The 23271-nt window shown below is 36.2% G+C and overlaps 2 protein-coding genes across 2 annotated transcripts; one reads left to right on the top strand and one right to left on the bottom strand.

The window, feature by feature from the left end:
* Window positions 1–2144: 2144 nt before the first annotated feature.
* LOC141843083 (putative BOI-related E3 ubiquitin-protein ligase 3) lies at window positions 2145–3337 on the bottom strand. The gene is given in 4 exon segments (XM_074731112.1): window positions 2145–2821; window positions 2899–3039; window positions 3041–3164; window positions 3258–3337. Coding segments are annotated over 4 exon segments (864 nt in total). The 5' UTR covers window positions 3314–3337; the 3' UTR covers window positions 2145–2278.
* Window positions 3338–5016: 1679 nt separating this feature from the next.
* LOC141843082 (DExH-box ATP-dependent RNA helicase DExH6-like) lies at window positions 5017–22898 on the top strand. The gene is made up of 15 exons (XM_074731111.1): window positions 5017–5259; window positions 8465–8555; window positions 9314–9626; window positions 11581–11655; window positions 12500–12544; window positions 15689–15779; window positions 15857–15915; window positions 16430–16591; window positions 18418–18470; window positions 18750–18783; window positions 18916–19005; window positions 19099–20097; window positions 20176–21246; window positions 21980–22465; window positions 22550–22898. Exons 1-14 carry the CDS (start codon window positions 5139–5141, stop codon window positions 22361–22363), a joined length of 3588 nt encoding a protein of 1195 aa, XP_074587212.1. The 5' UTR covers window positions 5017–5138; the 3' UTR covers window positions 22364–22465; window positions 22550–22898.
* Window positions 22899–23271: the final 373 nt, after the last annotated feature.

Below are 23271 nucleotides of genomic sequence, written 5' to 3'. Positions count from 1 at the left end.
TTCATCAACTCTCACCTTTACTAGAAAATTGGCATGATTTAGTAAGAGAATAACTTCAGCAAAATAGAAATTCATTGTTCCAACATATCCATACGGTTGATCCCATGATCATCTATAAAGAGGTAAATCGGAAAGTTACAGTTGTCCACTACGGGAAGGGCATTGTCTCGACTACGCTGAGATTCGATCCTTGTCCATTTCAATAAATTTGTCTTATACTAACCAACTTAATCATGCTTCGAGAGCTAGTAAGAGAATAACAATTCTATGTAATGTTTGTCCAAGATGATGTAACTATGCCTTGGAAGAATAATCTAATGTTTTCTGAAAGACTCACTATTGTTGTAGCACAAGAGGGCATATTTATTATTGTTGTAGGAGGACTACGTTCATCAAGGACAAGAATGTTAGGCAGATGGATAGAAAGGTAGAAAAGGAAAGGAAAGGAAAAAGTGTGGAACAAGATGAAGGACCATATGAACTTAGAGGAGTCTGAACTGGATGTGGAGAAATCATGCAAGTCCTCAAATCCACATGTATTATTCTCTCTATTATTTATTCCTGGATTCACTCTTATCATTCAGAACAGTTTGAATGGTGAACATTGGACAAAGGTTTCTGTCTTCCTTTTAGTAATGGAAGACATGACTTTCTACTGTTTGGAAGAAACGACAAGAAAAGATCAAAGCAGAGCACTGGTCAAAAAGAAAAGAAAAAAAAAAAAAGAAAGAAAAGAAAGACAGATTTGGTGGGGGGAGTCGAGCAAGCGATAAAGGAATGCACTGTTTAGGTTTGGAGTGGGAGGCCATTGATATGGGTGGGTGAGCTGGGGACATTGGAACAGAGAAAGGTGAGGCATTAATTAAGATCACGAGGTGATAGTTTTTTTTTTTTGTTTGTTTTGTTTTTTCCTTTTATTTTCTTCTTTTCTTGTTTACTCTGTAGGTGAGATTTGGTCGATGTTGGATTGGAAGCAGTAGTTGGGATCATTGGGTGTTTATTTCTTATTCCAGCTCTGCAGAAGTGGTTGCAAGGATAGGAACTTAAGCTCTGATGTCATTTAAGAGGATTGAAAAATTGGAAGCCTCTGTCGCATTGACCATTGGTGAAATAGATGCTCAAATATGATGATCTACTAGGTAAAATACATTGTAATAATAAAAGTAGAATTTATCATGTTAGCGGTTCTAAACAGTCAACTTCACCATCATCTATGAGAGATAAATCGGAAAATTATAGTTGATCACTACGGTGAATGATATTATTTTGATTTGTTGAGATTCGACCTTTATCTACTACAGTAAATTTGTTCTGTAATGACTAACTCAACCATGCCCGGAGGACTACGTGATCAAATACATGAACACGTTAAAAGAGAGAGAGAGAGAGTAAAATTTAGATATTTGATTGGGACGTGGAGGTAACTAAGGTTCATATGACAACCATTTGACTCGGTCAACCTAAAATATAGAATTTAAGTAGGAAATCTCTTGACTCGGCCAATATAAAATCTACAAATAAGCTTGACTCAGTCATGAACTTGGTTTCAAAATACCATTGGTATTAAGCCTCGAATAAGTGATGATTGAGCCCTAGTAGATGATGGACGAGTCTGAGTGGATGGCACTCCCGAGTGCTCGAGCCTGAGTGTGTGGCGCTCTAGAGAAGTAAAGCACCCGAGCACAATAACATTCCAATACTGTAGCACATTGACTACTGTAGCACCGACACTGTAGGATCCTCAAGCTTGAATGGGTGATATCCTCGAGCATCATAACGTGTCTGAGCTCGAGGATAGCTTTCTGCACTGTAGCTATGTGTCTTGATCCATTTCTGACCTATTGGTCCTTTACAATAAGGATAGGAAGAGTCAATCCGTTGAAATTCTATTTGATCAATCTCCATCCGTCAAAGTGTAAATCCGATCCGCGGAGAGTCGACCCAATTGAAGAGGAATATCTAGTAACAAGTAACTCAGTGCAAGTCAGAATCCAACCGGAATTATCAGACTAAAATCTATCTTGTGCAACAAGAAAGCAAGAACTATGGTGGAGAAAGAGTGAGCTAAGGGAGTGAAACGAGAGACACATTGTCAAATTCGTTGAAGTTTGTTTGTGCAATTTCCAGAATTCTTGTTCGTCAATGGCTAATTTGCATCCGTTGACCCAAAATAAATACATGTTTATAAAAATTTAATCGAAGGAATTTGTATCGATCGAAGAAAAAGGAGCTACTTTTGTGCTTTCAATTTTTTTTTTTTTGCCTTTTTTGCTCAAGGTTAATACAGATTTACATTGACGCTGCCATTCCTGGAGCAATTGCAGACGGGGCACGCGTTCGCCGCCGGGGCGCACACCTCGCAGAGGGACAAGTGCCGGCACGGAAGCAACAGCACCGACGGCTCGCGGGCGCGGCAGCCTCGGCAGGCTGTCGTTGCCCAGTCCACGGCGACGGCCTTCTGCTCGTCCCCTTGTCCTGCAGCCTTATCGTCGTTCTCGTCGCCGGGGCAGCATGACTCAGCGTCGTCGGCAGTCGCCGCCGCGTCCAGGTCCGCCCTCGCCTGGGCGGCCAATACCTGCGCGAGGTTGCTCCGCAGCTCGTTGGCCGTCGCCTCGTTGCTCTGCGCCACGCCCCGCCACATCTGGTTCTCCAAGCAGAGGCTCTTCACGCGCTCCTCCAGCGCCCAATTCAGCTTCACGAGGCGCGCGATCTCCTCGTCCTTGGACTTGAGCCGCTTCGCCACGCCTGCCTCCAGGACTGCGAGCAGTTGGCTCGTCAGCCGCCGCCGCCTCTCTGCCACCTCTGCTCTCACCTTCTCCGTCTGCCATCGCCAAGAAAATCAAAAATCGCAACTTTGACACAAAATCGCAACTTTAAGAAAATAATCACGAAAATTACATGCTGCACGACGAGATGATCGATATCGAGCATCTGCTGCTGCAGATGGGAAGAGACGGAGAAGGCGTCGTCTCCGAGAAAGCAGACCGGGCGGTGGCGCTTCCTCGACGACGAAGCGCCGCCGCCGACGTCGTTGAAGGTCGAGCCCACTACCTGCCGCAGCAGTCATCGGAACCGCAGTAGAATTGTAAACGGGAAGGAAACTAGAATCAAAGGACGGCAAAACAAATCCCATTTGCTCGTTATCTTCGCTATGAACAATCTCCCTGCGCAAATCACAATCCAACATAAAAAAAAACAAAAAATTAGAACACGGGGACGGTATCAAGAGGAGCAGAGATGAAGGCGGAGATTCCTACCTGTTCGAGCGGATTTGAGAAGCGAGGAGATGAAGGTGGTGGGCTTCAACTGCCATTAGAAGGGGTGTGTTTTATATGCTTTGGTGCATGCTTGGCCACTCGGGCGAGGAAGGTCATGGAAATGGGTCGAGGTAGTGGACACAATCATTTATTTAAAGGGTTTGCTAACTTGCTTCGTGGTGAGGAAGAGAGAAAACAAAAAAGGAAAAAAAAAGTTAAAGAAAGCAGGAACAAAAATAGGGAATCAACAAAAAAGGGGAGCAAGTTGAGGTGGAAGACGAAAGGCTTACCTGTTTGGTTTTTCATGCCTCTCGCAATCAAAGAAAAAGATTAATGGGAATGGTTGATCAGAAACCATACGAAGAAATCTAATTTGCTATAATTGGTTGTCGGCGAAATAATGATGGTCAATATTTTAGATTCTCTGTGTTTTTTATTTCTCTTTCTGAAAATTCAAGGAATGATTACTTTGGAAAGAGGACAGGGAATTAATGATTTAATTACTGGTTCGAGCTTAATTATTACTATTTTTGATCTTTTCTTTTGAGTGCTCTGTGACTCGAAGTAAGTTAAGGTCCTTAATCATCGTGCAGCAGAGTAAACTCCACTTCTAGTGTGGACGTGATTTCGATGCTCCTTATTTTCTCGTCAACCACAAATCACAATCGCATTCATGATCTTGTCTTCTTCCATACGCTTGTTTTGTTAAACTTGAACAGAGATTTCTCGTGACATTAAAAAAAGCAGAGAGAGAGAGAGAGAGAGAGATTGTGTGTGTATTAAAAAATTCCAAGAACACTTTCGCTTTTCCATTCAAAGCTGAATGAATCCTCAAAAGACACAGGCGCCACTTTTTTCCTACTTTGTTCTTCTCCCTTTTCTTTGTCTTCGCATCTCCGCCATCTTCTCCGTGTACTATTCCCCCCTGCTGCTCGGCGAGCAAATGGGTGCACTGCACCAGATGCTGAGCAAAAGCAGGGGAGGCAGGGGGGAAAAAGCAAAGCGAAATTCCACTCCTTTGCTTCGAGACTTAATTGGATCGGCATCCAATCGTGCCATGGCGTACCGATGTGACCTGCCTGCAGTGTCTGATCGAGATTTAGCCCTTGCGTATTTACACGAGGATTGGGAAATGGTGTTTTCGCCATGGACGCATGCAGGACGTGCAGTCGCTACTGCCGCCTGCAGTTATCTTTCTTTATCGACTGACATGTCCATTTCTCGGGGGACCTGGGAGCGTATCGATGGCTTCGGAAAGCTAAGAAGAGGCAGAGGCCTAGGAAAGCCCGTTCCTCCTCGCAGAGGAAGAATAAACAACGAGCCGTGGAGGACAAGCAAAAAATCTCGACCAGATACAGAGACGAACTTTGGAAAGTGAAGTCGATTGAGCTTCGACATCTTAGCTTAGTTGAGACACCGAGAGACTTCGTGTTATCCTCGATGACGAACCGTTGGCTACTAGGAGAAACGGGAGACACCGAGAAGGGATCTGTCTCCTGCTTCTCCGTCCTGCTGCTGTCAGATGGCAGCTCTTGGAGGGAGCGCTTTGAAGAAGAAGGTGGCTGCCTACCTGATGGGCTAACAGATTGAGTACGGCCCCATTAGCGGCCCAATTAACTCTACGGATCTCATCGTGGGCTGGGTACTGATAAGTAGTAGAAGAAGCGTGGATTTGGCGCTCGCTCGCGTTTTGCACCTGGTTAGGTTTCTTGGCTTGCCGACGGAGGATACGGAGGCGACAGGCCGGAGACCCCCAAAAGTTTGCCTTCTCGAGGGCTCCGGGAAGAACGCGGCGGAGGAGGGCCACCGGGGGCATCCGAACGCCAGATTCGCCCCTCGGCGTTTGTTTCGCGGAGGAGGGAGGAACTAGAAGGGAAGACGATGGGGAGGAAGAACGGAAAACGAGGAGGGCAGCAGCAGCAGCAGCTGGGACCGGTCTCCGAGGCGTCTCGCGTTCGAATTGCGCAAGTTCTCGAGGAGTTCCAGGCATCCCGAGATGAAGGTGCCTATCAGTTCCCTGCATAAAAATGCAGTTTCGTTCACGTTGTTTTCTGTCTGTTGGCGGTTTCCTTCCTCGAGGCTTTTACGTATTAGTGTTTGGCTTCGGCCTCCTCATTCTTGAATTGTCTTCTTGAAATTGTGGATTGCACTTGCTCCTTCTCTCCCTGATTTCCCGGGGTGAAATGCATCGGTTTCTTGTCTGAAAACAAACAACTCCACGATCATTGGGCGGACTAACAATCTTAATTACGTAACGTTTGAATCTGCATACTGTGCAAATAGAGGCTAATAATAAAGAACGTTTTTTTACTTGGTTTTGAGAAGTAGGTTTTCTGGAATTTGTATTAGGAACGATAGAACGGAGACCCTGCTCTCTGTTTTAGGAGATTAATTGTAGATTCATCCGACTCGTCAGGAATAGTTGAGAAAGACATTGAATTTCTCCTATGCTTGTAGGTTTTAGATTGATCTGGTGCCCTACTTTGGGATGAAAGCCATGTAAGCATCTAGAACTTGAAGGCCTAGGTAAAATGAGGTGAAGGATATGGATATCTTATATTGAGTTTTTTGGTCCTTAATTGGTTGCTCCCAGAATTTGTTCTGTTGAATGACTAATTAGTCCAAGTTTGCTCCATGAATAACAATTGTTGATATTTTAAGTTCTTTTACACTGAAACATTAGTGTCCTCATGAGACATGTTCTATGCCACAGCGATCTCTAGGTCACAAACTAATGAAGCGAGGTGTTTTCATACGTTTACATTCTGGACAACCATTAAACATACCTGTTGACTTATAAAGGCCAAATTTATCATTTTTATGCCCCATGTTGTTCATGGAAGCTGTCTGCTTCATACATATTGGTATTTTAGCTTTTGGGACTCGCAGCTGCTTTACTGAAGCAAACGTCACGAGAAGGTGCTGAAGGTATTACACCTAGCCTGCCAGTTGAGTGTCCATCTAAATTCTCTCACTATTCCTGTCATCTAACGCTTTACTGCTCTTGAGGCACAAACTTCAAAATTTTCACTTGCTTCAGGCTAGTATAAAATGTTATTAGCTGGGGCCTCCTTGTCCTGAATTAGCATTTGTTCCATACTTTTCTGGTATCTACAAGACCATATGATCTCATAACAAATTTGTGGATTACATGGTTATTAGTTGGTTCACATATCTTATCCCTAGTATAGTTTTCAGAATTAACTCTCAACTGGCTTGAATCTCAATATCTTAAGTTTGTTTAGCATTACCCGAAGTCGATCCATTTTACTATTAACTTTGATTAAAAGTTCATTTGAAAATAATTTGAAAAGGTTGATATAAGTCCTCACTATCTATTGTAAATGCATATTCTAGTTGGTAGGTGAGTACGATAAGAAATGACATGAAAGCTGTGCAAAGGTGGAAAGAGCTCTCATATAGGTGAATAAAATTGGCAATAATTAGGAAATTGTTTGTTTTATAACCTCTCAGTGTGTCATTTGGAAGAAACATTGAATAAGATTTGGAGCCTCTGTTATTGTCAGATTAGTATAATTTGGATTCACATTTTTTTCGAATGGAAAGGAAGGATCATCTCTCTTGAACAATGAAAAGTCAAAGCAGAATTTGGTATTTTGGTTTCACTTGATTTGGTCTTTACATGGTCAAATGAACAGTTTCAAAATAATATCTTTATTGATTATTTGTCCATGAATCCTTATCATTTCTGCAAATGATACTTTATTTTATTTTACATTTTTTTTATAGAAATTCATTGTTTAGTGTTTTGCTGTTCCGTTGTTGGTGCATATGACTTCTACATACAGGATCTGCAAGTGGAATTTAATTCTTCTTCGTTGGTGTAGTGTGTTAGGAATTCCTTTCTATTTCTGCTCCGTTCATGGAACTACCAAAATTTTAAGGGCAAAAGTCAAAAGGGCGTTTCTTTATTTCCAAATCATCAAAATGGCACCCCACTTTGATTTTTTATCTAAAGGGCATCCCACTTTAGTGTTCAGCCATCTACAATTATCCAAATGCCCTTCAGTACTGTTCAATATTTATCTTCCATTTAAATCTTGAACCGGTCGGGCGCATTGAACAAGAATGGTAGGAATTCACGTTGTAGTAGTTATGAAATCGTAGTTGTTACAACGTGAACATTTGTAACTAATTATAATAACAATAATAAAGAACTAGAATATTTTTCCATTCTCATTTTGTTGCTTCATGAACTTCAGTTAATGCTTATCATTTATAGCAGTAATTAGTTATTAACGCACACTTTAAAAGAAAATTTGGCTCAATCAAATTTCTTCTCTAAACATTTCATGGTTGTCTAGGTGTTTAATATTTTGAAATCCTATTTACATTGTAGCAGCTACGAAATACACGGCTGAACAGTGGGGTGAGATGTCTTTTTGATAAAGGATTAGGTGCCCCTTTGATGATTTGGAAAAAAAGGATGCCTTCTTGATTTTTGCCCAAATTTTAATTTTCTCTCCTCATTTTGAGTGAAAGTGCACTTTTATCATGATTCTAAAACTGCTGCCTAAGCAGATTTGGAAGAGAACCACATAATAATGACATATGCAGCCTAGATATACAATTAAGAAAAACATATAAAAAGGGCAGTCTGGTGCACGAAGCTTCAGTCAATGTAAGGTTCCGGGGAAGGGTTTATTGTATGCAGTCTTACCTTGTTTTATAAGAGGTTGATTTCGAGACTCTAACCCATGACCTTTAGGTCACATGGTAACAACTTTACCGTTGCACCAAGGCATCAACACCAGATTTGGCTAATTTGAGCTAGTTTAGATTGTTCCGTATCGACTTAAAACTAAATTAGAGCTTGTAAATTGCAAATGTTAGCTCAAACACTTGTTTTGCAATTTATAATAATTACACACACACACCCACACACACCCACACAAATACATGCATACTTCATTGAAAGTAGTCAGTAGTCATTTTTCTTTATTTTTATATATATATATATATATATATTTATATATATATATATAATTTTTAACATTAATCACATATGCCTCTTGCATACCATATGCACTATGTAGTGGGCCCACCATAAATTGCCTGCATAGGATTTTGAAACCATGCTTTTTTATATATTTTCTTATTGCCTGTGTTATTTTTTTGGGGTGCACATCTGAATATTATAAATTGTCTTTACATGTAATAAGTCAATTTTCTACTTTGGTTTGCAGTTTACACATTTGAACCAGGTTTGTCAAAACAAGAGCGTGCATTAATTCATATGATGTGCAGAAAAATGGGTATGGTATCGAGAAGTTCTGGGTGAGTTAAATAATGCATGATTATTCTTTCTTTTGTTAGCATTTTCTCTTTATTTCCTTATTATCAGACAAGATTTTTGAAGTTCCAGGATGTAAATGCCATCCCACTGTCGCTTGAACTCATACAGTATCCTTTACTAGAGTGTGTTGTATGAGTCATATAACTACATTTATTTTTTGGAGCCAACCTGTGAGGGCATTCTTTATGGATTGAATGGAAACAATCAATCAGATTAGTGGCGAAAGAGAACTACAAATGATAGTGTTCAGGTGTAGCTTAGATATGATCATCCCCAAGTAGCTACTTGGTTGTTATATTGTATGCATATTGGCTCATAAATTGTAATTAGTGACTTTAAACTCTCTTAATAATTATCACGGCATCAAATGAGAAAACTTCCAGCATAATGAGTACAAGAAAAAGATTAGTTTCAAACATTAAGAAGTCTAAACAAATGGGACAAGTTCAATTTTAAGAAGTAAATCTAACTCGAAGTCCATATAAACTTAGAGGTAAAATTAAATTACAATTAGACAGGAAATGGTAAAAAACTCAAAAACGGTCTAAAATTGTCATACATCATTTAACTTGATCTGGATTCATTCTACATCATTAATACCAAAATTGTAATATTCTCTTTGATTTTATATTTGACATTTGTAATGAATAATATGGTCCATTTTTTCTTTGACTCTATACTTCTTAAGTAGATGCAAGAGTTTTTTTTGTCTTTGTTTAATACCTTAAACCTGATTTAGGTATGGAGAAAAAAGACAACTTTCTGTATACAAAAGCAAAAGGAAAAATGGATCCCTTAAGAAGGAAGAAGTTAATGCTGGCTTGCAATTTTCAGAAGAGACAAAAAATATTATACAAGACCTTTTCATGCATTATCCGCCTGATGATACAAACCTGAGTGAAGATGCAGCACCCAACTCTAAAGCAAATGCTGCTAAAAGACAGTGGAAGCAAGATACTAGCTTTTGTAGGCCAACAATGCGAAAATCTGACATTCAAATGAAGATGGACGAGTTAGCCTCTAAAATAAGTAATTCGACACATCTTACAAAGGTTATCATTGCCAAAATGTTTGATCTTATTAGTTAATTAGACTATTACATTAGGATGTTTTTGAATTTGGGTCTTAGCTTATACATGAGCTTTAATTAGATAAAGTTATTGATTGGCATGCCATATCACATTATTAACTAGCATATTGGATAATCTATTCAACAAGATAAGTTATTTGGCCAAGATGTTAACTAACATAATTGAAAAATCTGTTAATTAGATAAATATGTAGTCAGTTAAAAATTTTTATTACTAAGATATTAGGCAGTATGTTAGTAGTTCAATACAGATATAGGGATTATAAACTGAATATTTGATCACTATGTTTATAAACATAAAATGGAATATACTAATTTGGTAAACCAGAGTCATTTGCTAATATGACCCATTCCTTAATTTGATAATTGGGATAAGTAGGTTTTGTGAAATTAAATAATTTAATTATCAACTTATAATTAGTTCATGGATTAAATATTAATCTTGCTAAAGAATGTTAGCTAATTATAGAAATATATGACAGATATCTTAAGTTTGATCTAAACCTAATTAATTCACTCAGATGTTTAAAGCTTTTTGTAAGATTAATATGATTGTTGGGAGACAACTGTAAATGCTAATTGAATTTCTGTATTCCTTATGTTTTGATTGAGTCATAGTCCAAAAATACAGCAAGTGCTAAGGATCCATTATATGTAAGAAAAGTTTTTTTTTAATGGATTCAAAAGGTTAAAAAGGAGTTAGTATGTGAGTGCAATAGCATGTCAATGACCTTGGGAATAAATCAACAGAGACATGCAATCAAAGAGAAGAGTACTACAATATCACACTAGCATTTTTTTAGAGCATGAGTCTTAAAACAATAATCATATCCATTGCTAACATAAGAAGTCAGGGGCTAACCTCCCTCCCTCCCTAGATGTCATATATTCTCCTACTACAAATTCTTCCAGGGTTCCATGAAATATTAGTTGAAGATGGATGGTTTATTAAACAGAGCTCATTATAGGCTTTCATGGGATCAGAATCTTTTAAATGTATGACCAAATCAACATTTCACCTGAATCACAATTTTAATAAATTTGAAATATCTTAATTAATGTAAAATAGGCAAAATATATTCACTTATACTTCATTATAAATTTTAAAAATAGCTTTGTTAACACTGTAAATATATATATTGGTCTCTTTCCTAACAACTTGATCTTTTGGACAAGTGATTAACCAATCAACTCTAATATCTTATCAAAGTAGAAGCTTTTAAGTTCAAATTTCAGCTGTATGGAAAATATATAAATATTCATATGTATCAATTCATGTATTGGGAGGCTGAGCCAATCAAGTCAAGTACCCACTACACATGAAGATGGAGTGCCGCCCACATGTGAAGGGCTCCTGTTAACAATATAAATATATAAATTAGTCTCTTTAACAGCTCAAGTTTTTGAGGTTGGCCTACCAACTTAATGACCATTTTTACATAATTTCGAAATTATTATAATTATATTGAATTAATAATGACCTAATCATATATTATTAACAACAAAACATTGTTATTTTAATTTCGAACATAATAAAATAATCATGAAACCATTGCTCAAGTAAAATTCTTCAGGTCTATCACAATTACTCTTGATTAAAAAATTCCACCATATTAACTGGTGATCTATATGATTTGATCAATTATTTTCATACACAATGTAAAACATCATAAATAATTAACTCCAAATTTTCAAAACAAATATTAATTACTTCAATGCTTTGAAATTACTTACAATTTATTCTTAAATAAGCAAGAAATTGATTTATGAAAATTTAATTTAATAACATTTGAACTTAAACTAAATCTTACTCTTAATATTAGGTTATAACGTCTTGCCTCCAAGTGATGCTATTAACATTCTTTTATTTTAACTTGATTTGTCATGATTTTAAGTTATGGTGGATTTTTCTACAGGTTGTGGAAGATAGAGCTAAACTTCCAATTGCATCGTTCAAAGATCTGATTACTTCCACACTGGAAAATAACCAGGTAACAATGCCCTACTGGAAATTCTTTCCTTAATATGTGATTGAACCACCATTTGAGATGTATCTAGTATGTTCCAAGATGAAAACTGAAACCTTGCAGATTTACGTTTCTTGGATAGCATACCTAGTGAAATTATTATAGGTGTAAGTTGCACAAAGAAAGTATTAGTTACCATAATAAAAAATGATTTATTGATTTTAATATCGATAGTGGAATAGCTTTGTGTAGAGCTCAATGAACAGATAAAATTCATATAGCTGACCAACAAATAGTTGAACAAACAAGGCTTGATGCTGCTGCTGCTTTGTGTTCTTCAAAACTGCTATTAGTTGGGTATATAAAAAGGACCTTGCAGGTTTACGCAAATATAATGCTTCTTAGATAGTTTATTGCTGTTTTTTCTTCAATACATTGCCTATTGTTTATTCCAGTTGTTAGTAATGTTGAACACGTGTCCTAAAATTTCTTGATTTTAGTTCTATGCCACAGTAAACATATGAAATTTTTATTGTATTAGAAAATTTATTTGTATGAAGGAAAAAAACAGCTTAGGTTTATTTTTACTGTTAAAAGAAATTGGAACTTTTATCCTTCATTGTGCCCATATTAGTACAACCATATTGAGTGGATAGTTGACAGTGAACTATTCAATTATGAAGTTGCCATGTTGAATTAATTAACACTTAAAATTAAAGGGACCCCAATAATGTACAAGTTGGCTAACTGGCTATTCTAGATTGTTATGAACAGATGGTCACTTTCATCTGTGTTCCTTTTGTGGATATGTTGCCTATTTGCATATCATCCTGATGAATTTGATCAGCTAATATGATTTTTAATTCAGGTTGTACTTATATCTGGTGAAACTGGTTGTGGAAAAACCACTCAGGTTCCTTTCTATGCTTATATGCCTCTTGCACATGCCACTTAATTATTTTTCATATTTTGGGGTTTAACTTAATTTTTATGCTGCTCACATCTCCAAATTTATTTATGTTTTGATATTTTTAGCCTCTCAAGGACAAAGATAATGATTTGTTCCATATATATAAATATTTATATATTCACCATTTGATATTTTGTTTTAAATTTGAAACATGTACTTACCATTCTAATCAAACTATCATTATGCATTTTTACAAAATAGACTTGTTTATCCGCTTGAAACTTGAGTAAATAATAATTTTAGATATATTGAAACTATTATTCAGCGAGCATCAATAGGATAAAATAGATTCTTGATACTTTATAGGTTAAAGTTTTGTAGTTTGCAAAATCAGTATGGATATCGTGATTCCTGAGCCAAATATAGGCAATATCAGATTGACAAAATTGGTGGATTGGAATTTAAACATAATAATTTAAAATCAGAAAGTGTTAAAAGGGGTAAGTATAAAAAATTGTTTTATGTAAGATACTAATTATTTAGATGTACTAATTGAATATGATTGGTAATTATGGTATTATAAAATCATTTGAAATATTTTATACATTGTCGAGTATTTATACTAATGATTTCGACGACAAATTAATAAATGTAGAAAATTGTTAATAATAATAAATTATTTTAACATGGCATTTTAAAATAAATTGCTATCAGATTACTGATACATAATTAGAAAGAGATGCTGTCATTTTCTTAATATGGAATTACTAATAGATTTTATCAAATTATGGATAGCAACTTATGTAACAAAAAAGTTTATAAATAATTGAAAAAATTGTATCCAGTTATAGGAGGAATGCAATGCTTATTTTGAAGCGCATCCGCATTGGTTTGAATGTTAATATATGTCACCTCTTCAAAAAGCATAGGACCCACATGTCACATACCCATTATATTAACACCTCCCTTTTATTAACATACTCACATTCATTTTAACATTAACACTCATTATTTGTGGGTCCTAGTGTCCACTCATTCATCTTTATTTTTATTTTACATTAAATAAATAAATACATTTTCAATTTTATTCTTGCAAGATTTTTTTTGAATTTTTTCATTAACTGCGTTCAAAGAATTGAATGTTGGCATGTGTGTGGGTGTCATAACACCCACCCACATTGGTTGTAACACCATTTGACTGTTATAACACCTACACATTAACACCAATGTGGGTGCTCTAATCAATAATGCCATCTTATTACTAGTTTGTTAATCTGCCAGCACAAATTATATTTCTGATACATTACTGACAATAAACTACTATGTTATATTCATATTTCCCCCCTCCATTTTATGCCATTTTAGTATTCATATTTTTAGTTAGTCTTAATATAATTTCTGATACATTACTGACAATAAACTACTATGTTATATTCATATTTCCCCCCTCCATTTTATACCATTTTAGTATTCATATCTTTAGTTAAGTCTTAATATAATGTTTATATATGCTAATTTTATTTTTTTTATAATTCTTTGATGCTTTTCTAATCCTAATTTCATAACGAGGTGATGATGTTAGAGACATTACCAATCTTTATTTATGCGTTTTATGCATTTCCTAATATGTGTGTACACACACGATTAATAATTCCTGTCAATGATTCTTTATCTTATTCAAGTTTTGATATTGCATAATCTCTTTTTATATTTACCTTAGAGTGACCTACCTCTTACTTTTTCTGTACACATCAAACACCTAGTACATAGCTGCAACTTTCTTGTAATAATGGGTCTAAACTTGGGCTGTCTTTTTTCTCTCCATCAAAACCTTGGCATCCTGCAACCAAACGTAACCCTATTTCTGTAATTGATGATGAGGTTATGCACCCAGAAACTGACTGGAGCAATAAAGCTTTTTCTCCCTTTTCTCCATTGGGAAGTAACACATGAAAAAATATATATATAGAGAATTCCTAAAATGAACGTATGGGGTTAGATTAAATAAAGATGTTATTATCCAAAATAATTAGGTGTAGCCTTATAGATTATAAAACGAAAGAAAAATATGTTGAGATGATTTCGGTGATCAACATCTTCTATAGTTTGATGAATTTTAATCTATTAGAGTGAAAGGTGTAAGAGATGTAGGAAGACCAAAAAGATCTATTGTTTAAATGAATACAATGATAGTTGATTTGGAATATTACTTGCGATGTAACCTTGAATAACAATGGTTAGGTAAGATCCATGTAGCTGATACAAAATAATTGGTATGAACATTCTTGTTGATGATCGATATGGAACAAAGCCTGACATGGGGTTGCTGAACTTGCTAGTCTAATTGGTTTGACAGATAGAGGCAAAGTAAAAAAGATTTAACTGTATACAGAGAACCAGTTTGTTTTGATCAATTCTTGGTTTTGACTGATGTTCCCAATTCAATTTATGTCTTTGAACTTTGAATCTTGATCCTTAGTCCATTATTAACCATTTCTTTCAGGAATTCATGAAGTTTTAATCGAAACATTCTACTGGATCTTTTATTCATGTGGGTTTTGGCATATTTGATGCTCAGCTATGTTCATCTGTTCTGAATCTGTTGGTTCAGAAAGTTTGCATCCTGTTCCACAAGTTTCTTGTAACTTTAGGAATGTCTTATTTAAAACCATTCTGCTAAGACATCCTATATTTTTATAGAATGCTTAACTAGGTGGTTCATCCCAAAAATGTTGTTCTTTGAGTTAAAGCTATATCCTCAAATTCAATTCCTAATCTCACTTTTGTTTAAGATCTTACTTTTTGGATGGAGTGACTGAAAAAAGAGAGCTTGCATGATGGAAACTCTTGTTTTCTTATGCTGTTGCATTGTTCCTTTTTATTGATAATGAATGATTAATGCTTCTGTATGCCAAGACCACCCTTAGTTTGTGGTGGGTTATATCAAGCATTATGCTATACCTTGAAGTGTAAGCATAGTAGTTGAGAAAGCCTACTGCCTGCCTTGGGCTTCTATGAATGACCTATTGTTTCTGTTTCAAGTAATCTTAATTTCAGTTATTTGCTACTGGAAGTCAACTATGCCTATTCTCTATTTTTTTCTTCTCATTTGCTTAGTTGCACTAAACTGCCCTTGATACAAACCAGGTTCCTCAGTATCTGTTGGAATATATGTGGGATAAAGGTGAGACTTGCAAGATCGTATGCACACAGCCGAGACGTATATCAGCTATTTCAGGTCTCATTATTCTACGACATTTTTTATACTTCTCTGTTTAAATCATGTTCTAATCGTTCAGTTGGTGGGATGTGCAGTTGCTGAAAGGATCTCTTATGAAAGAGGGGAAACTGTTGGAGAGACTGTTGGATACAAGGCAAGCATTTTTTTTGATCAACTTATCTCTTCTTATCCAAAATTGGTGTTTGATTTTTTAAATAAAATTTCAGAAGTTGAAGATTCATGTTAGTAACTTAGTATATCTAGTATATGCACAAATAGTCTAGTATTATACCTAGTATATGTGCATGTACTACTCATTTATCTAGTATATGTACATTATTATGTGCATATATTAATTTAATTATATTTTTTATGCTAATTTCTACTGGTTCCTTTATGCGACTATTTATGTTTTGAGAATAGGGATGAGGAAGTTAAATTTGGAAGAAATGCAACCCAAACTAACTATTACTGACATACTGACCTCTGGCTTCTATTAATCCTTCCACCTTAATTACTACTTTGAAGTCATCTCTACATATTCAATTATGCTGCTTTAGTGCTTTCTCTTATTGAAATTCCACAGTTTGTTTTCTAGATAAACTGTTGCATATATATATATATGTATGTATTTCAAAAAATCTGAAGTTTAGTTGTTTTTTACTTAGATTCGCTTGGAGTCAAAGGGTGGGAAACAATCGTCAATAATGTTCTGCACAAATGGAGTACTTTTGAGATTGTTGATTAGCAGAGGTTCTAGTATGTCAAGCACCGACAGTGGGAACAGTTTACTGGAAGACTGTTTCCAAGGAATAACTCATGTTATTGTGGTAAAGCTGTTGTTTCTAGTATGATAATGTTTGAATTGATTGTCATATCATTTTTTGTGAGAACTAGAACTTGAGGAGCGTTTTAATGATTGTGGCACTACACAACATTATTTTTGAATAGAAAAAGATTACATGCTTGTACTTTATTTTTCACCCCATGTTACCACCTGAAGTTGCAATATAAGAAGGTTAGGAAGTGGATTTGTATTTGATAAAGTTGATTCACTAACCCATTTATCCCAAAAGAGCTGGAAGGAAAGAGACAAATCTATATTTTTCATCCTTAATACTCTTTGTTTATGTGTTGGCTACTTTGGCCCAAACATGACAAATGAATTGGTGAAACAGTATTAATCGAATGGAGGAATGTAGCCACATTGGGCCCGGTAGATAAATTGACCCATTGGACTTTATTTTTTTAAATAAATATAAAAATATAATTCTTATACTGAATTTTACTTGACCACACCAAATTTTTACCCCATCATTAAATTTTTTATACTTGTAGCACTTTGTCCGCCTTCTTAAACTAAATTTTACTTGACCCCACTAAATTTCTACCCCATCATTAGATTTTTTGTACTTGCAGCACTTGTCCGCTCGTTTGGTGGCCTCATCTTTTGGAATCATGATTCACCCATCGCTCTTTTGAGGCTCGCATTACTTTGTTCTCCCTTCTCTTCTAGCCTCCTCTTTAGTCCACCCTCTACTCTCTGTCATCCTCTCTGGTACTCACCTCTCTGTCCATTGTTTTCTAAGCTTTTCTTTGCTTTGATGACACTTCAGCTGCACTTCTTGAATTTCTATAGGCTTGTTTAAGTGGTGGTCATTTGCGGTTTTGAAGCTATATGCCTCAAAATCTCTATTCATTGAAGACGTCCTTTGCTTATAAAATTTGTATTGATTTGCCTTGTTAATACATTAAGCATCAATATTCTTTTTTTACAATGAATATTGTGAAGAACCATCTGCATAATCAATTGATAAATCAGCTGATGAATGATTATTGGTGACATAAAAAGAATATATTTGATGATATAGACAGTTATTTTTGTAATGATTTCAAAATATGAAATCACTCCGAGGATAGTTCTGAAAAGATATGTTTTTATATTTTTCTGAAAAGTAATATAAATTTTCTCTTTTCTTAACTACTCGTGAACTCATGCCTTTTTTTAGGCATAATGTTATTTATTCAGGTTTAAAATTTTACCATTGTACTTATGACTCCGCTCAAACAATTTTCTGGCTGCCTCACTAGTCATAGGCAAAGACTTGAGCTTCTGGGTAATGGATCAACCTATTTAAGATATCCTTTCTTCTAAAAGGAGGAAACATGTTTTTATGAGTTGTTGGAGACAAGTGTGCTGTTTCTGCAGAACTACTATGCTTGATGTTTGAAGCTTTTCTCCTTAAGGACTGACTAATTGCATGCTTCTTTAAAGGTCTTGTCTTCGTACTTTCTTTTTAAAAATACTTTAGTAAGAGCAAGCTGCCCCTTTGGAATTCTTTTACAGCATGGTATGTGTGTGTGTGTGTGTGTGTGTGTGTGAATCAGTTAAATCTCTGCCCTGTGTATCTGGTTGATTAGTATCTCCAGAGTGACTGGTTTCCATTTTCTACATATTAAGATTTTCTGCATATTAAGTAATATACTAACAAATGCACCTTAACTATTGTGATTTTACTTTGAAAATCATATTGAATGATATGTATAAAATTTCCTTTTGAGACTAGAAAATAGTCTTCCAGAGGCTTTAATGTGCCAAATATTCTGTGTTACTTTTTATTTTAATTTGTGGCTTACCAATTACTTTGTCTTTTAGGATGAAATTCACGAGAGGGATAGATTTTCTGATTTTATGCTGACAATACTCAGGTATTTGGAAAGCACCACTTAGTTGCCCGATTGATTTATTCTTTTTTAAGTGTTCTCATATTGTATATACAAAATTCTGAGTCAACTCCATATTGTGGATCTTGTTTGGGTTAGGAAGCTCTAAATTGGCATGTAGTATGAAATTAGTATATATGAATAATCCAAGAATGATAGAATTCAATTCTATGCTTTTGTTTTTTGCAATTTCATAAGGATGACATTGTTTTTGAATGAAGGTATACTCCATTCTGATTTATTGCTCTCTGTTTTGTTCATCAGAGATTTGCTGCCTGCATATCCACATATACGATTGGTAAGCCCATATTTGATTCTCACTTAGTGCTGCATCCCATTCTTGTTTTGCAGTTGCTCAATAACAACTCACACTCGTGCTCAGTATGCTATGGTCTCATTTTGATGGATGATCTGTATCTTAAACTAACAGGTGCTCATGAGTGCTACTATTGACGCTGAGCGATTTTCCAACTACTTTTACGGATGCCCCATTATTCAAGTCCCGGGTTTCACTTATCCTGTGAGGATATTTTAAGTCAATTAGTGAATAAACACCAACAGTCATGGCACTTTATAACTTGAGCTAATACTAGCTGACACCATTATTCTTCAGGTCAAGGTTTTTTATTTGGAGGACGTGCTTTCTATCTTGAAAGATGATAATCATCTAAACCATGCTGCAGTTGATGATTCTGAGGAGAGTAGCCCTGTGTCTGAAGAATATAGAAGTTCCCTGGACGAAGCAATAACTTTGGCTTTAACTAATGAAGAATTTGATCCCTTGCTAGAATTGATTTCTTCTGAGCAAACACGGAGAATCTACAACTACAGACATTCTTTGACTGGTGTATCACCCTTGATGGTATTTGCAGGAAAGGGCAAAGTTGGTGATGTCTGCATGCTTCTATCCTATGGTGCTGATTGTTCTTTATGTGACAACAATGGTAGATGTGCTCTAGATTGGGCTGAATGTGAGAATCAGATCCAGGTATATGAAATTATTAAGAAACATATGGAGAAAGATAAATCAAAATCAGTAGGGGAGGAGGAGCTGCTAAATGAGTACCTTGCACGTATTAATCCAGAACATATCGACACTCTGCTCATAGAGCGACTCTTAAGGAAGATTTGTACTGATTCGACAGAAGGAGCAATTCTAATCTTTCTTCCTGGATGGGATGACATTAATCAAACCAGAGAAAAGCTGGTTGCATCATCATTCTTTCAAGATCAATCAAAGTTTTTGATACTCTCTCTCCATTCTATGATTCCATCTGCAGAGCAAAAGAAGGTTTTTAAATGCCTGCCTGTTGGCACTCGTAAAATCATTTTGTCAACAAACATTGCAGAGACGGCTGTTACAATTGATGATGTTGTATATGTAATAGATAGTGGCCGAATGAAGGAAAAAAGTTATGATCCATATAACAATGTATCTACACTTCATTCTTCTTGGGTATCAAAAGCCAGTGCAAGACAACGTGAGGGACGTGCTGGTCGTTGTCAGCCAGGGACCTGTTACCACCTATTTTCTAAATTCCGTGCAGCATCTTTGCCAGAGTATCAAGTTCCTGAGATAAAAAGGATGCCTATTGAGGAACTTTGTTTGCAGGCAAGATTGACTTCTTTTGCTTTCCACTTTGTTGTTAGTGCTAAAAGTTAGTTTTTTTTTTTAATTCTCACACTGCAGGTAAAATTACTGGATCCCAATTGTAAAGTAGCAGATTTTCTACAAAAAACACTTGATCCTCCTGTTTCTGAAACGATTCGCAATGCAATCATTGTTCTTCAAGATATTGGTGCCTTAACGAATGATGAAAAACTGACTGATCTTGGGGAGAAGCTTGGTTCCCTTCCTGTCCATCCCTCAACTAGCAAGATGCTTTTGTTTGCAATTCTAATGAATTGCTTGGACCCTGCATTGACTTTAGCATGTGCAGCTGATTATCGAGAACCATTCCTTCTTCCAGTGGCTCCAGATGAGAGGAAGAAAGCTGCCCTAGCAAAACTTGAATTGGCTTCCTTGTATGGTGGTTATAGTGATCAACTTGCTGTTGTTGCAGCATTTGATTGTTGGAAGAAGGCAAAAGATAGAGATCTGGAGTCACAATTCTGCTCTAGGTATTATATCTCATCAGGCATAATGAATATGCTATTTAGCATGAGGAAGCAGCTTCAAAGCGAACTTGTAAAACATGGATTTATTCCACAAAATGTGTCAAGTTGTAGCCTAAATGCTCATGATCCTGGTATTCTACGGGCTGTACTCGTGGCTGGTGCTTATCCAATGATTGGGAGATTGCTTCCACGCCGAAAGAATGATAAAAGAGCCATAGTGGAGACTGCTGGTGGTGCCAAAGTTCGCTTGCATCCCCATTCCTCTAACTTTGATTTATCATTTAGAAAGCAAGCCGAATGCCAACTTGTTATTTATGATGAAATTACTCGTGGGGATGGGGGAATGTATATAAAAAACTGTTCTCTTGTTGGTCCATATCCATTATTGTTTCTTGCAATGGAAATGGTTGTTGCTCGTACAAGTGGCCCTGATGATAGTGATGAAGATGTCGATGATTCTGGTGATGAAGAAGATGAGATGGAGCCACTTGTCTCCTCTAGTCACGGGGAAGAAATAATGTCTTCTCCTGAAAATAATGTTTCAGTAGTTATTGATCGATGGCTAAGACTTGAATCAACTGCCCTTGATGTTGCACAGATATACTGCCTTCGTGAACGTCTATTTTCTGCTATCTTATTCAAGGTATAATTTTTTGCTATTTCGGGTTATTAGGTATTTGCATCATTTGATTATGTTACATATATCAATCTGCATGCATTTTACTGTAGTAAAGGTTTTTTTGCCCATAATTTATCAAAAATGTTTAAAAACATTTATTGGATGTTCTTAGGCCCTTGGCAGTCTGTTTTGGCTCTATTACGCCATACCTATCACAGTTAAAATAAAATCATGTCAGAATCATTCAATTTACTAGTTGCATGAAATAGCAGGACCTGGATGAAGGTCATTTCTATGCCCTAGTCATCTGTTACACGCCAGTTTTGATGTACTATGATCATACACTATTAGTTCTGACTTCTGATTAGTCATGCTTTCATTACACTCAATGTTGTAATCTTATCATCTTGGGAAAGGAAGGGAAAAAACATCTTAGTGCGATAAAAGTTCTCCATAAGGATTGAGCCCACACGGGCAGGTATACTTCTTTAGGCAAAACAATGGTGAAGTCCCCCCTAGTGATAGGTTAAAAACTGGGTTATCCTGCATACTTATGTTGGTGTGTTTCCGTGAAAGGTTAATGTTATTCTGCATACTTTTTTTTTTTGGTTCAATAATGAGGAATCTTTACAATGCTTTGGTGTAGTTCATGTTAGGCGAACCAATGGTTCTATATTAGTTGCTTTGCTGTAATTAAAATGGTCCTAATCTTAAGGTTTTTCTCCCCTTGTTACACTCATAAGAATGCCATTTGTAGGCAAAGAATCCACAGGCAGTTCTACCACCTGCTTTGGGGGCATCAATGTATGCTATTGCCTGTATTCTTTCTTGTGAAGGATTGCCTAGTGCACTTGCTGATGCACCACAATATCGACAGCAATCTCCCAGAGATAAAGTTGACATGAATAAATCTATCCGGGGGAAAAGACGAGGGGGCTTCATTCAACCTGGTGGCTTCCTGAGATCCTTAATTTCAGACAAAGTCCAAACTCCTAATGCCCACAGAGTCAGAAAAGCTAAGCACACTAGTTCTCACATGCAATCACATTCTCAGCCACACGTCTCACCCATTTCTACTTTTCCGGGAGCAAATTCTAGTAGTTCCACACCAAGGATAAGATCCTTCAAGAGGCACCGTTGAAAGGCTACTCGAGCCATCGTGGATACCTGCGATAGCGACTGTATTCCCCTCCGAGCATTCATCGACTGGGGTAGGAATCCCTGATGACCCCTCCTAATAGAGGTATTGTTCCCGTCCCCATATTTTGGCACTTCATTGTTTGTTTAACTGATAACTTTTTGTTCACTACTATCTTAAAACTTGCAGAAGCTAGTTGCCACTTGATGGATGTCTGTTTACAAACTGTGCAAACATAAAAGGTTGTTTTACAGTGTCTTGATGGCAGCTGGATGCACTGCGCATTTATGGTAGCAAACCATCTTATCTTTGATCTGAAGCAAGCTAGAAAATTTCCTGAGTTAACAGAAATCTGCTAGACTTTCTGTTATTTTTAAGAAAGTGCTAGCGTATGTAATTGATTATCTATCTTTCTTTATTATCACAATTCTTGGTTTTATTGTCAGATAAACGTCTTGCTCATGCAACAAAGCTACACAATAAGTGGGTGGGTGTAGATTAATTTCGTCAACAAACTCTGTTTCTCCCTCCCTCTAAATTAAGATTATGTTGCAGTCAATTGTAGTTGTCATATCCAAACAACATTCGATCATTGGAGCTGTGAGTTTTAATTAAGCTTGAGTTAATGACATCAAACGAAGACTATTCTTTTAAGTTGCGATATGCCTAGTGCTAAATTATTCTTTTAATTTCTCATTTTACTCGATAAATATTACTATCAAACGAAGATTATTCGAGTGTATTGCTGATTTATCAAATGGATTAAGCACGCCTTCAAATTATCATACGAGTTTTTGTTTTTAATCTTAGTTAATTACCTTTCTATATAACGGCTATTTCGAATTATGTAACGGTTCTGCCGAGCTTGTGCCCTCAAATAACAGGCGTTATATGCGTATATGTCGGCAGCA

Source organism: Curcuma longa, chromosome 12, assembly GCF_044706935.1.
Source record: "Curcuma longa cultivar G26 ecotype Majalengka, Jawa Barat chromosome 12, ITB_CL_G26_1.1, whole genome shotgun sequence".
Classification (NCBI taxonomy): domain Eukaryota; kingdom Viridiplantae; phylum Streptophyta; class Magnoliopsida; order Zingiberales; family Zingiberaceae; genus Curcuma; species Curcuma longa.
This window is presented reverse-complemented; position numbering and strand designations above follow the sequence as displayed.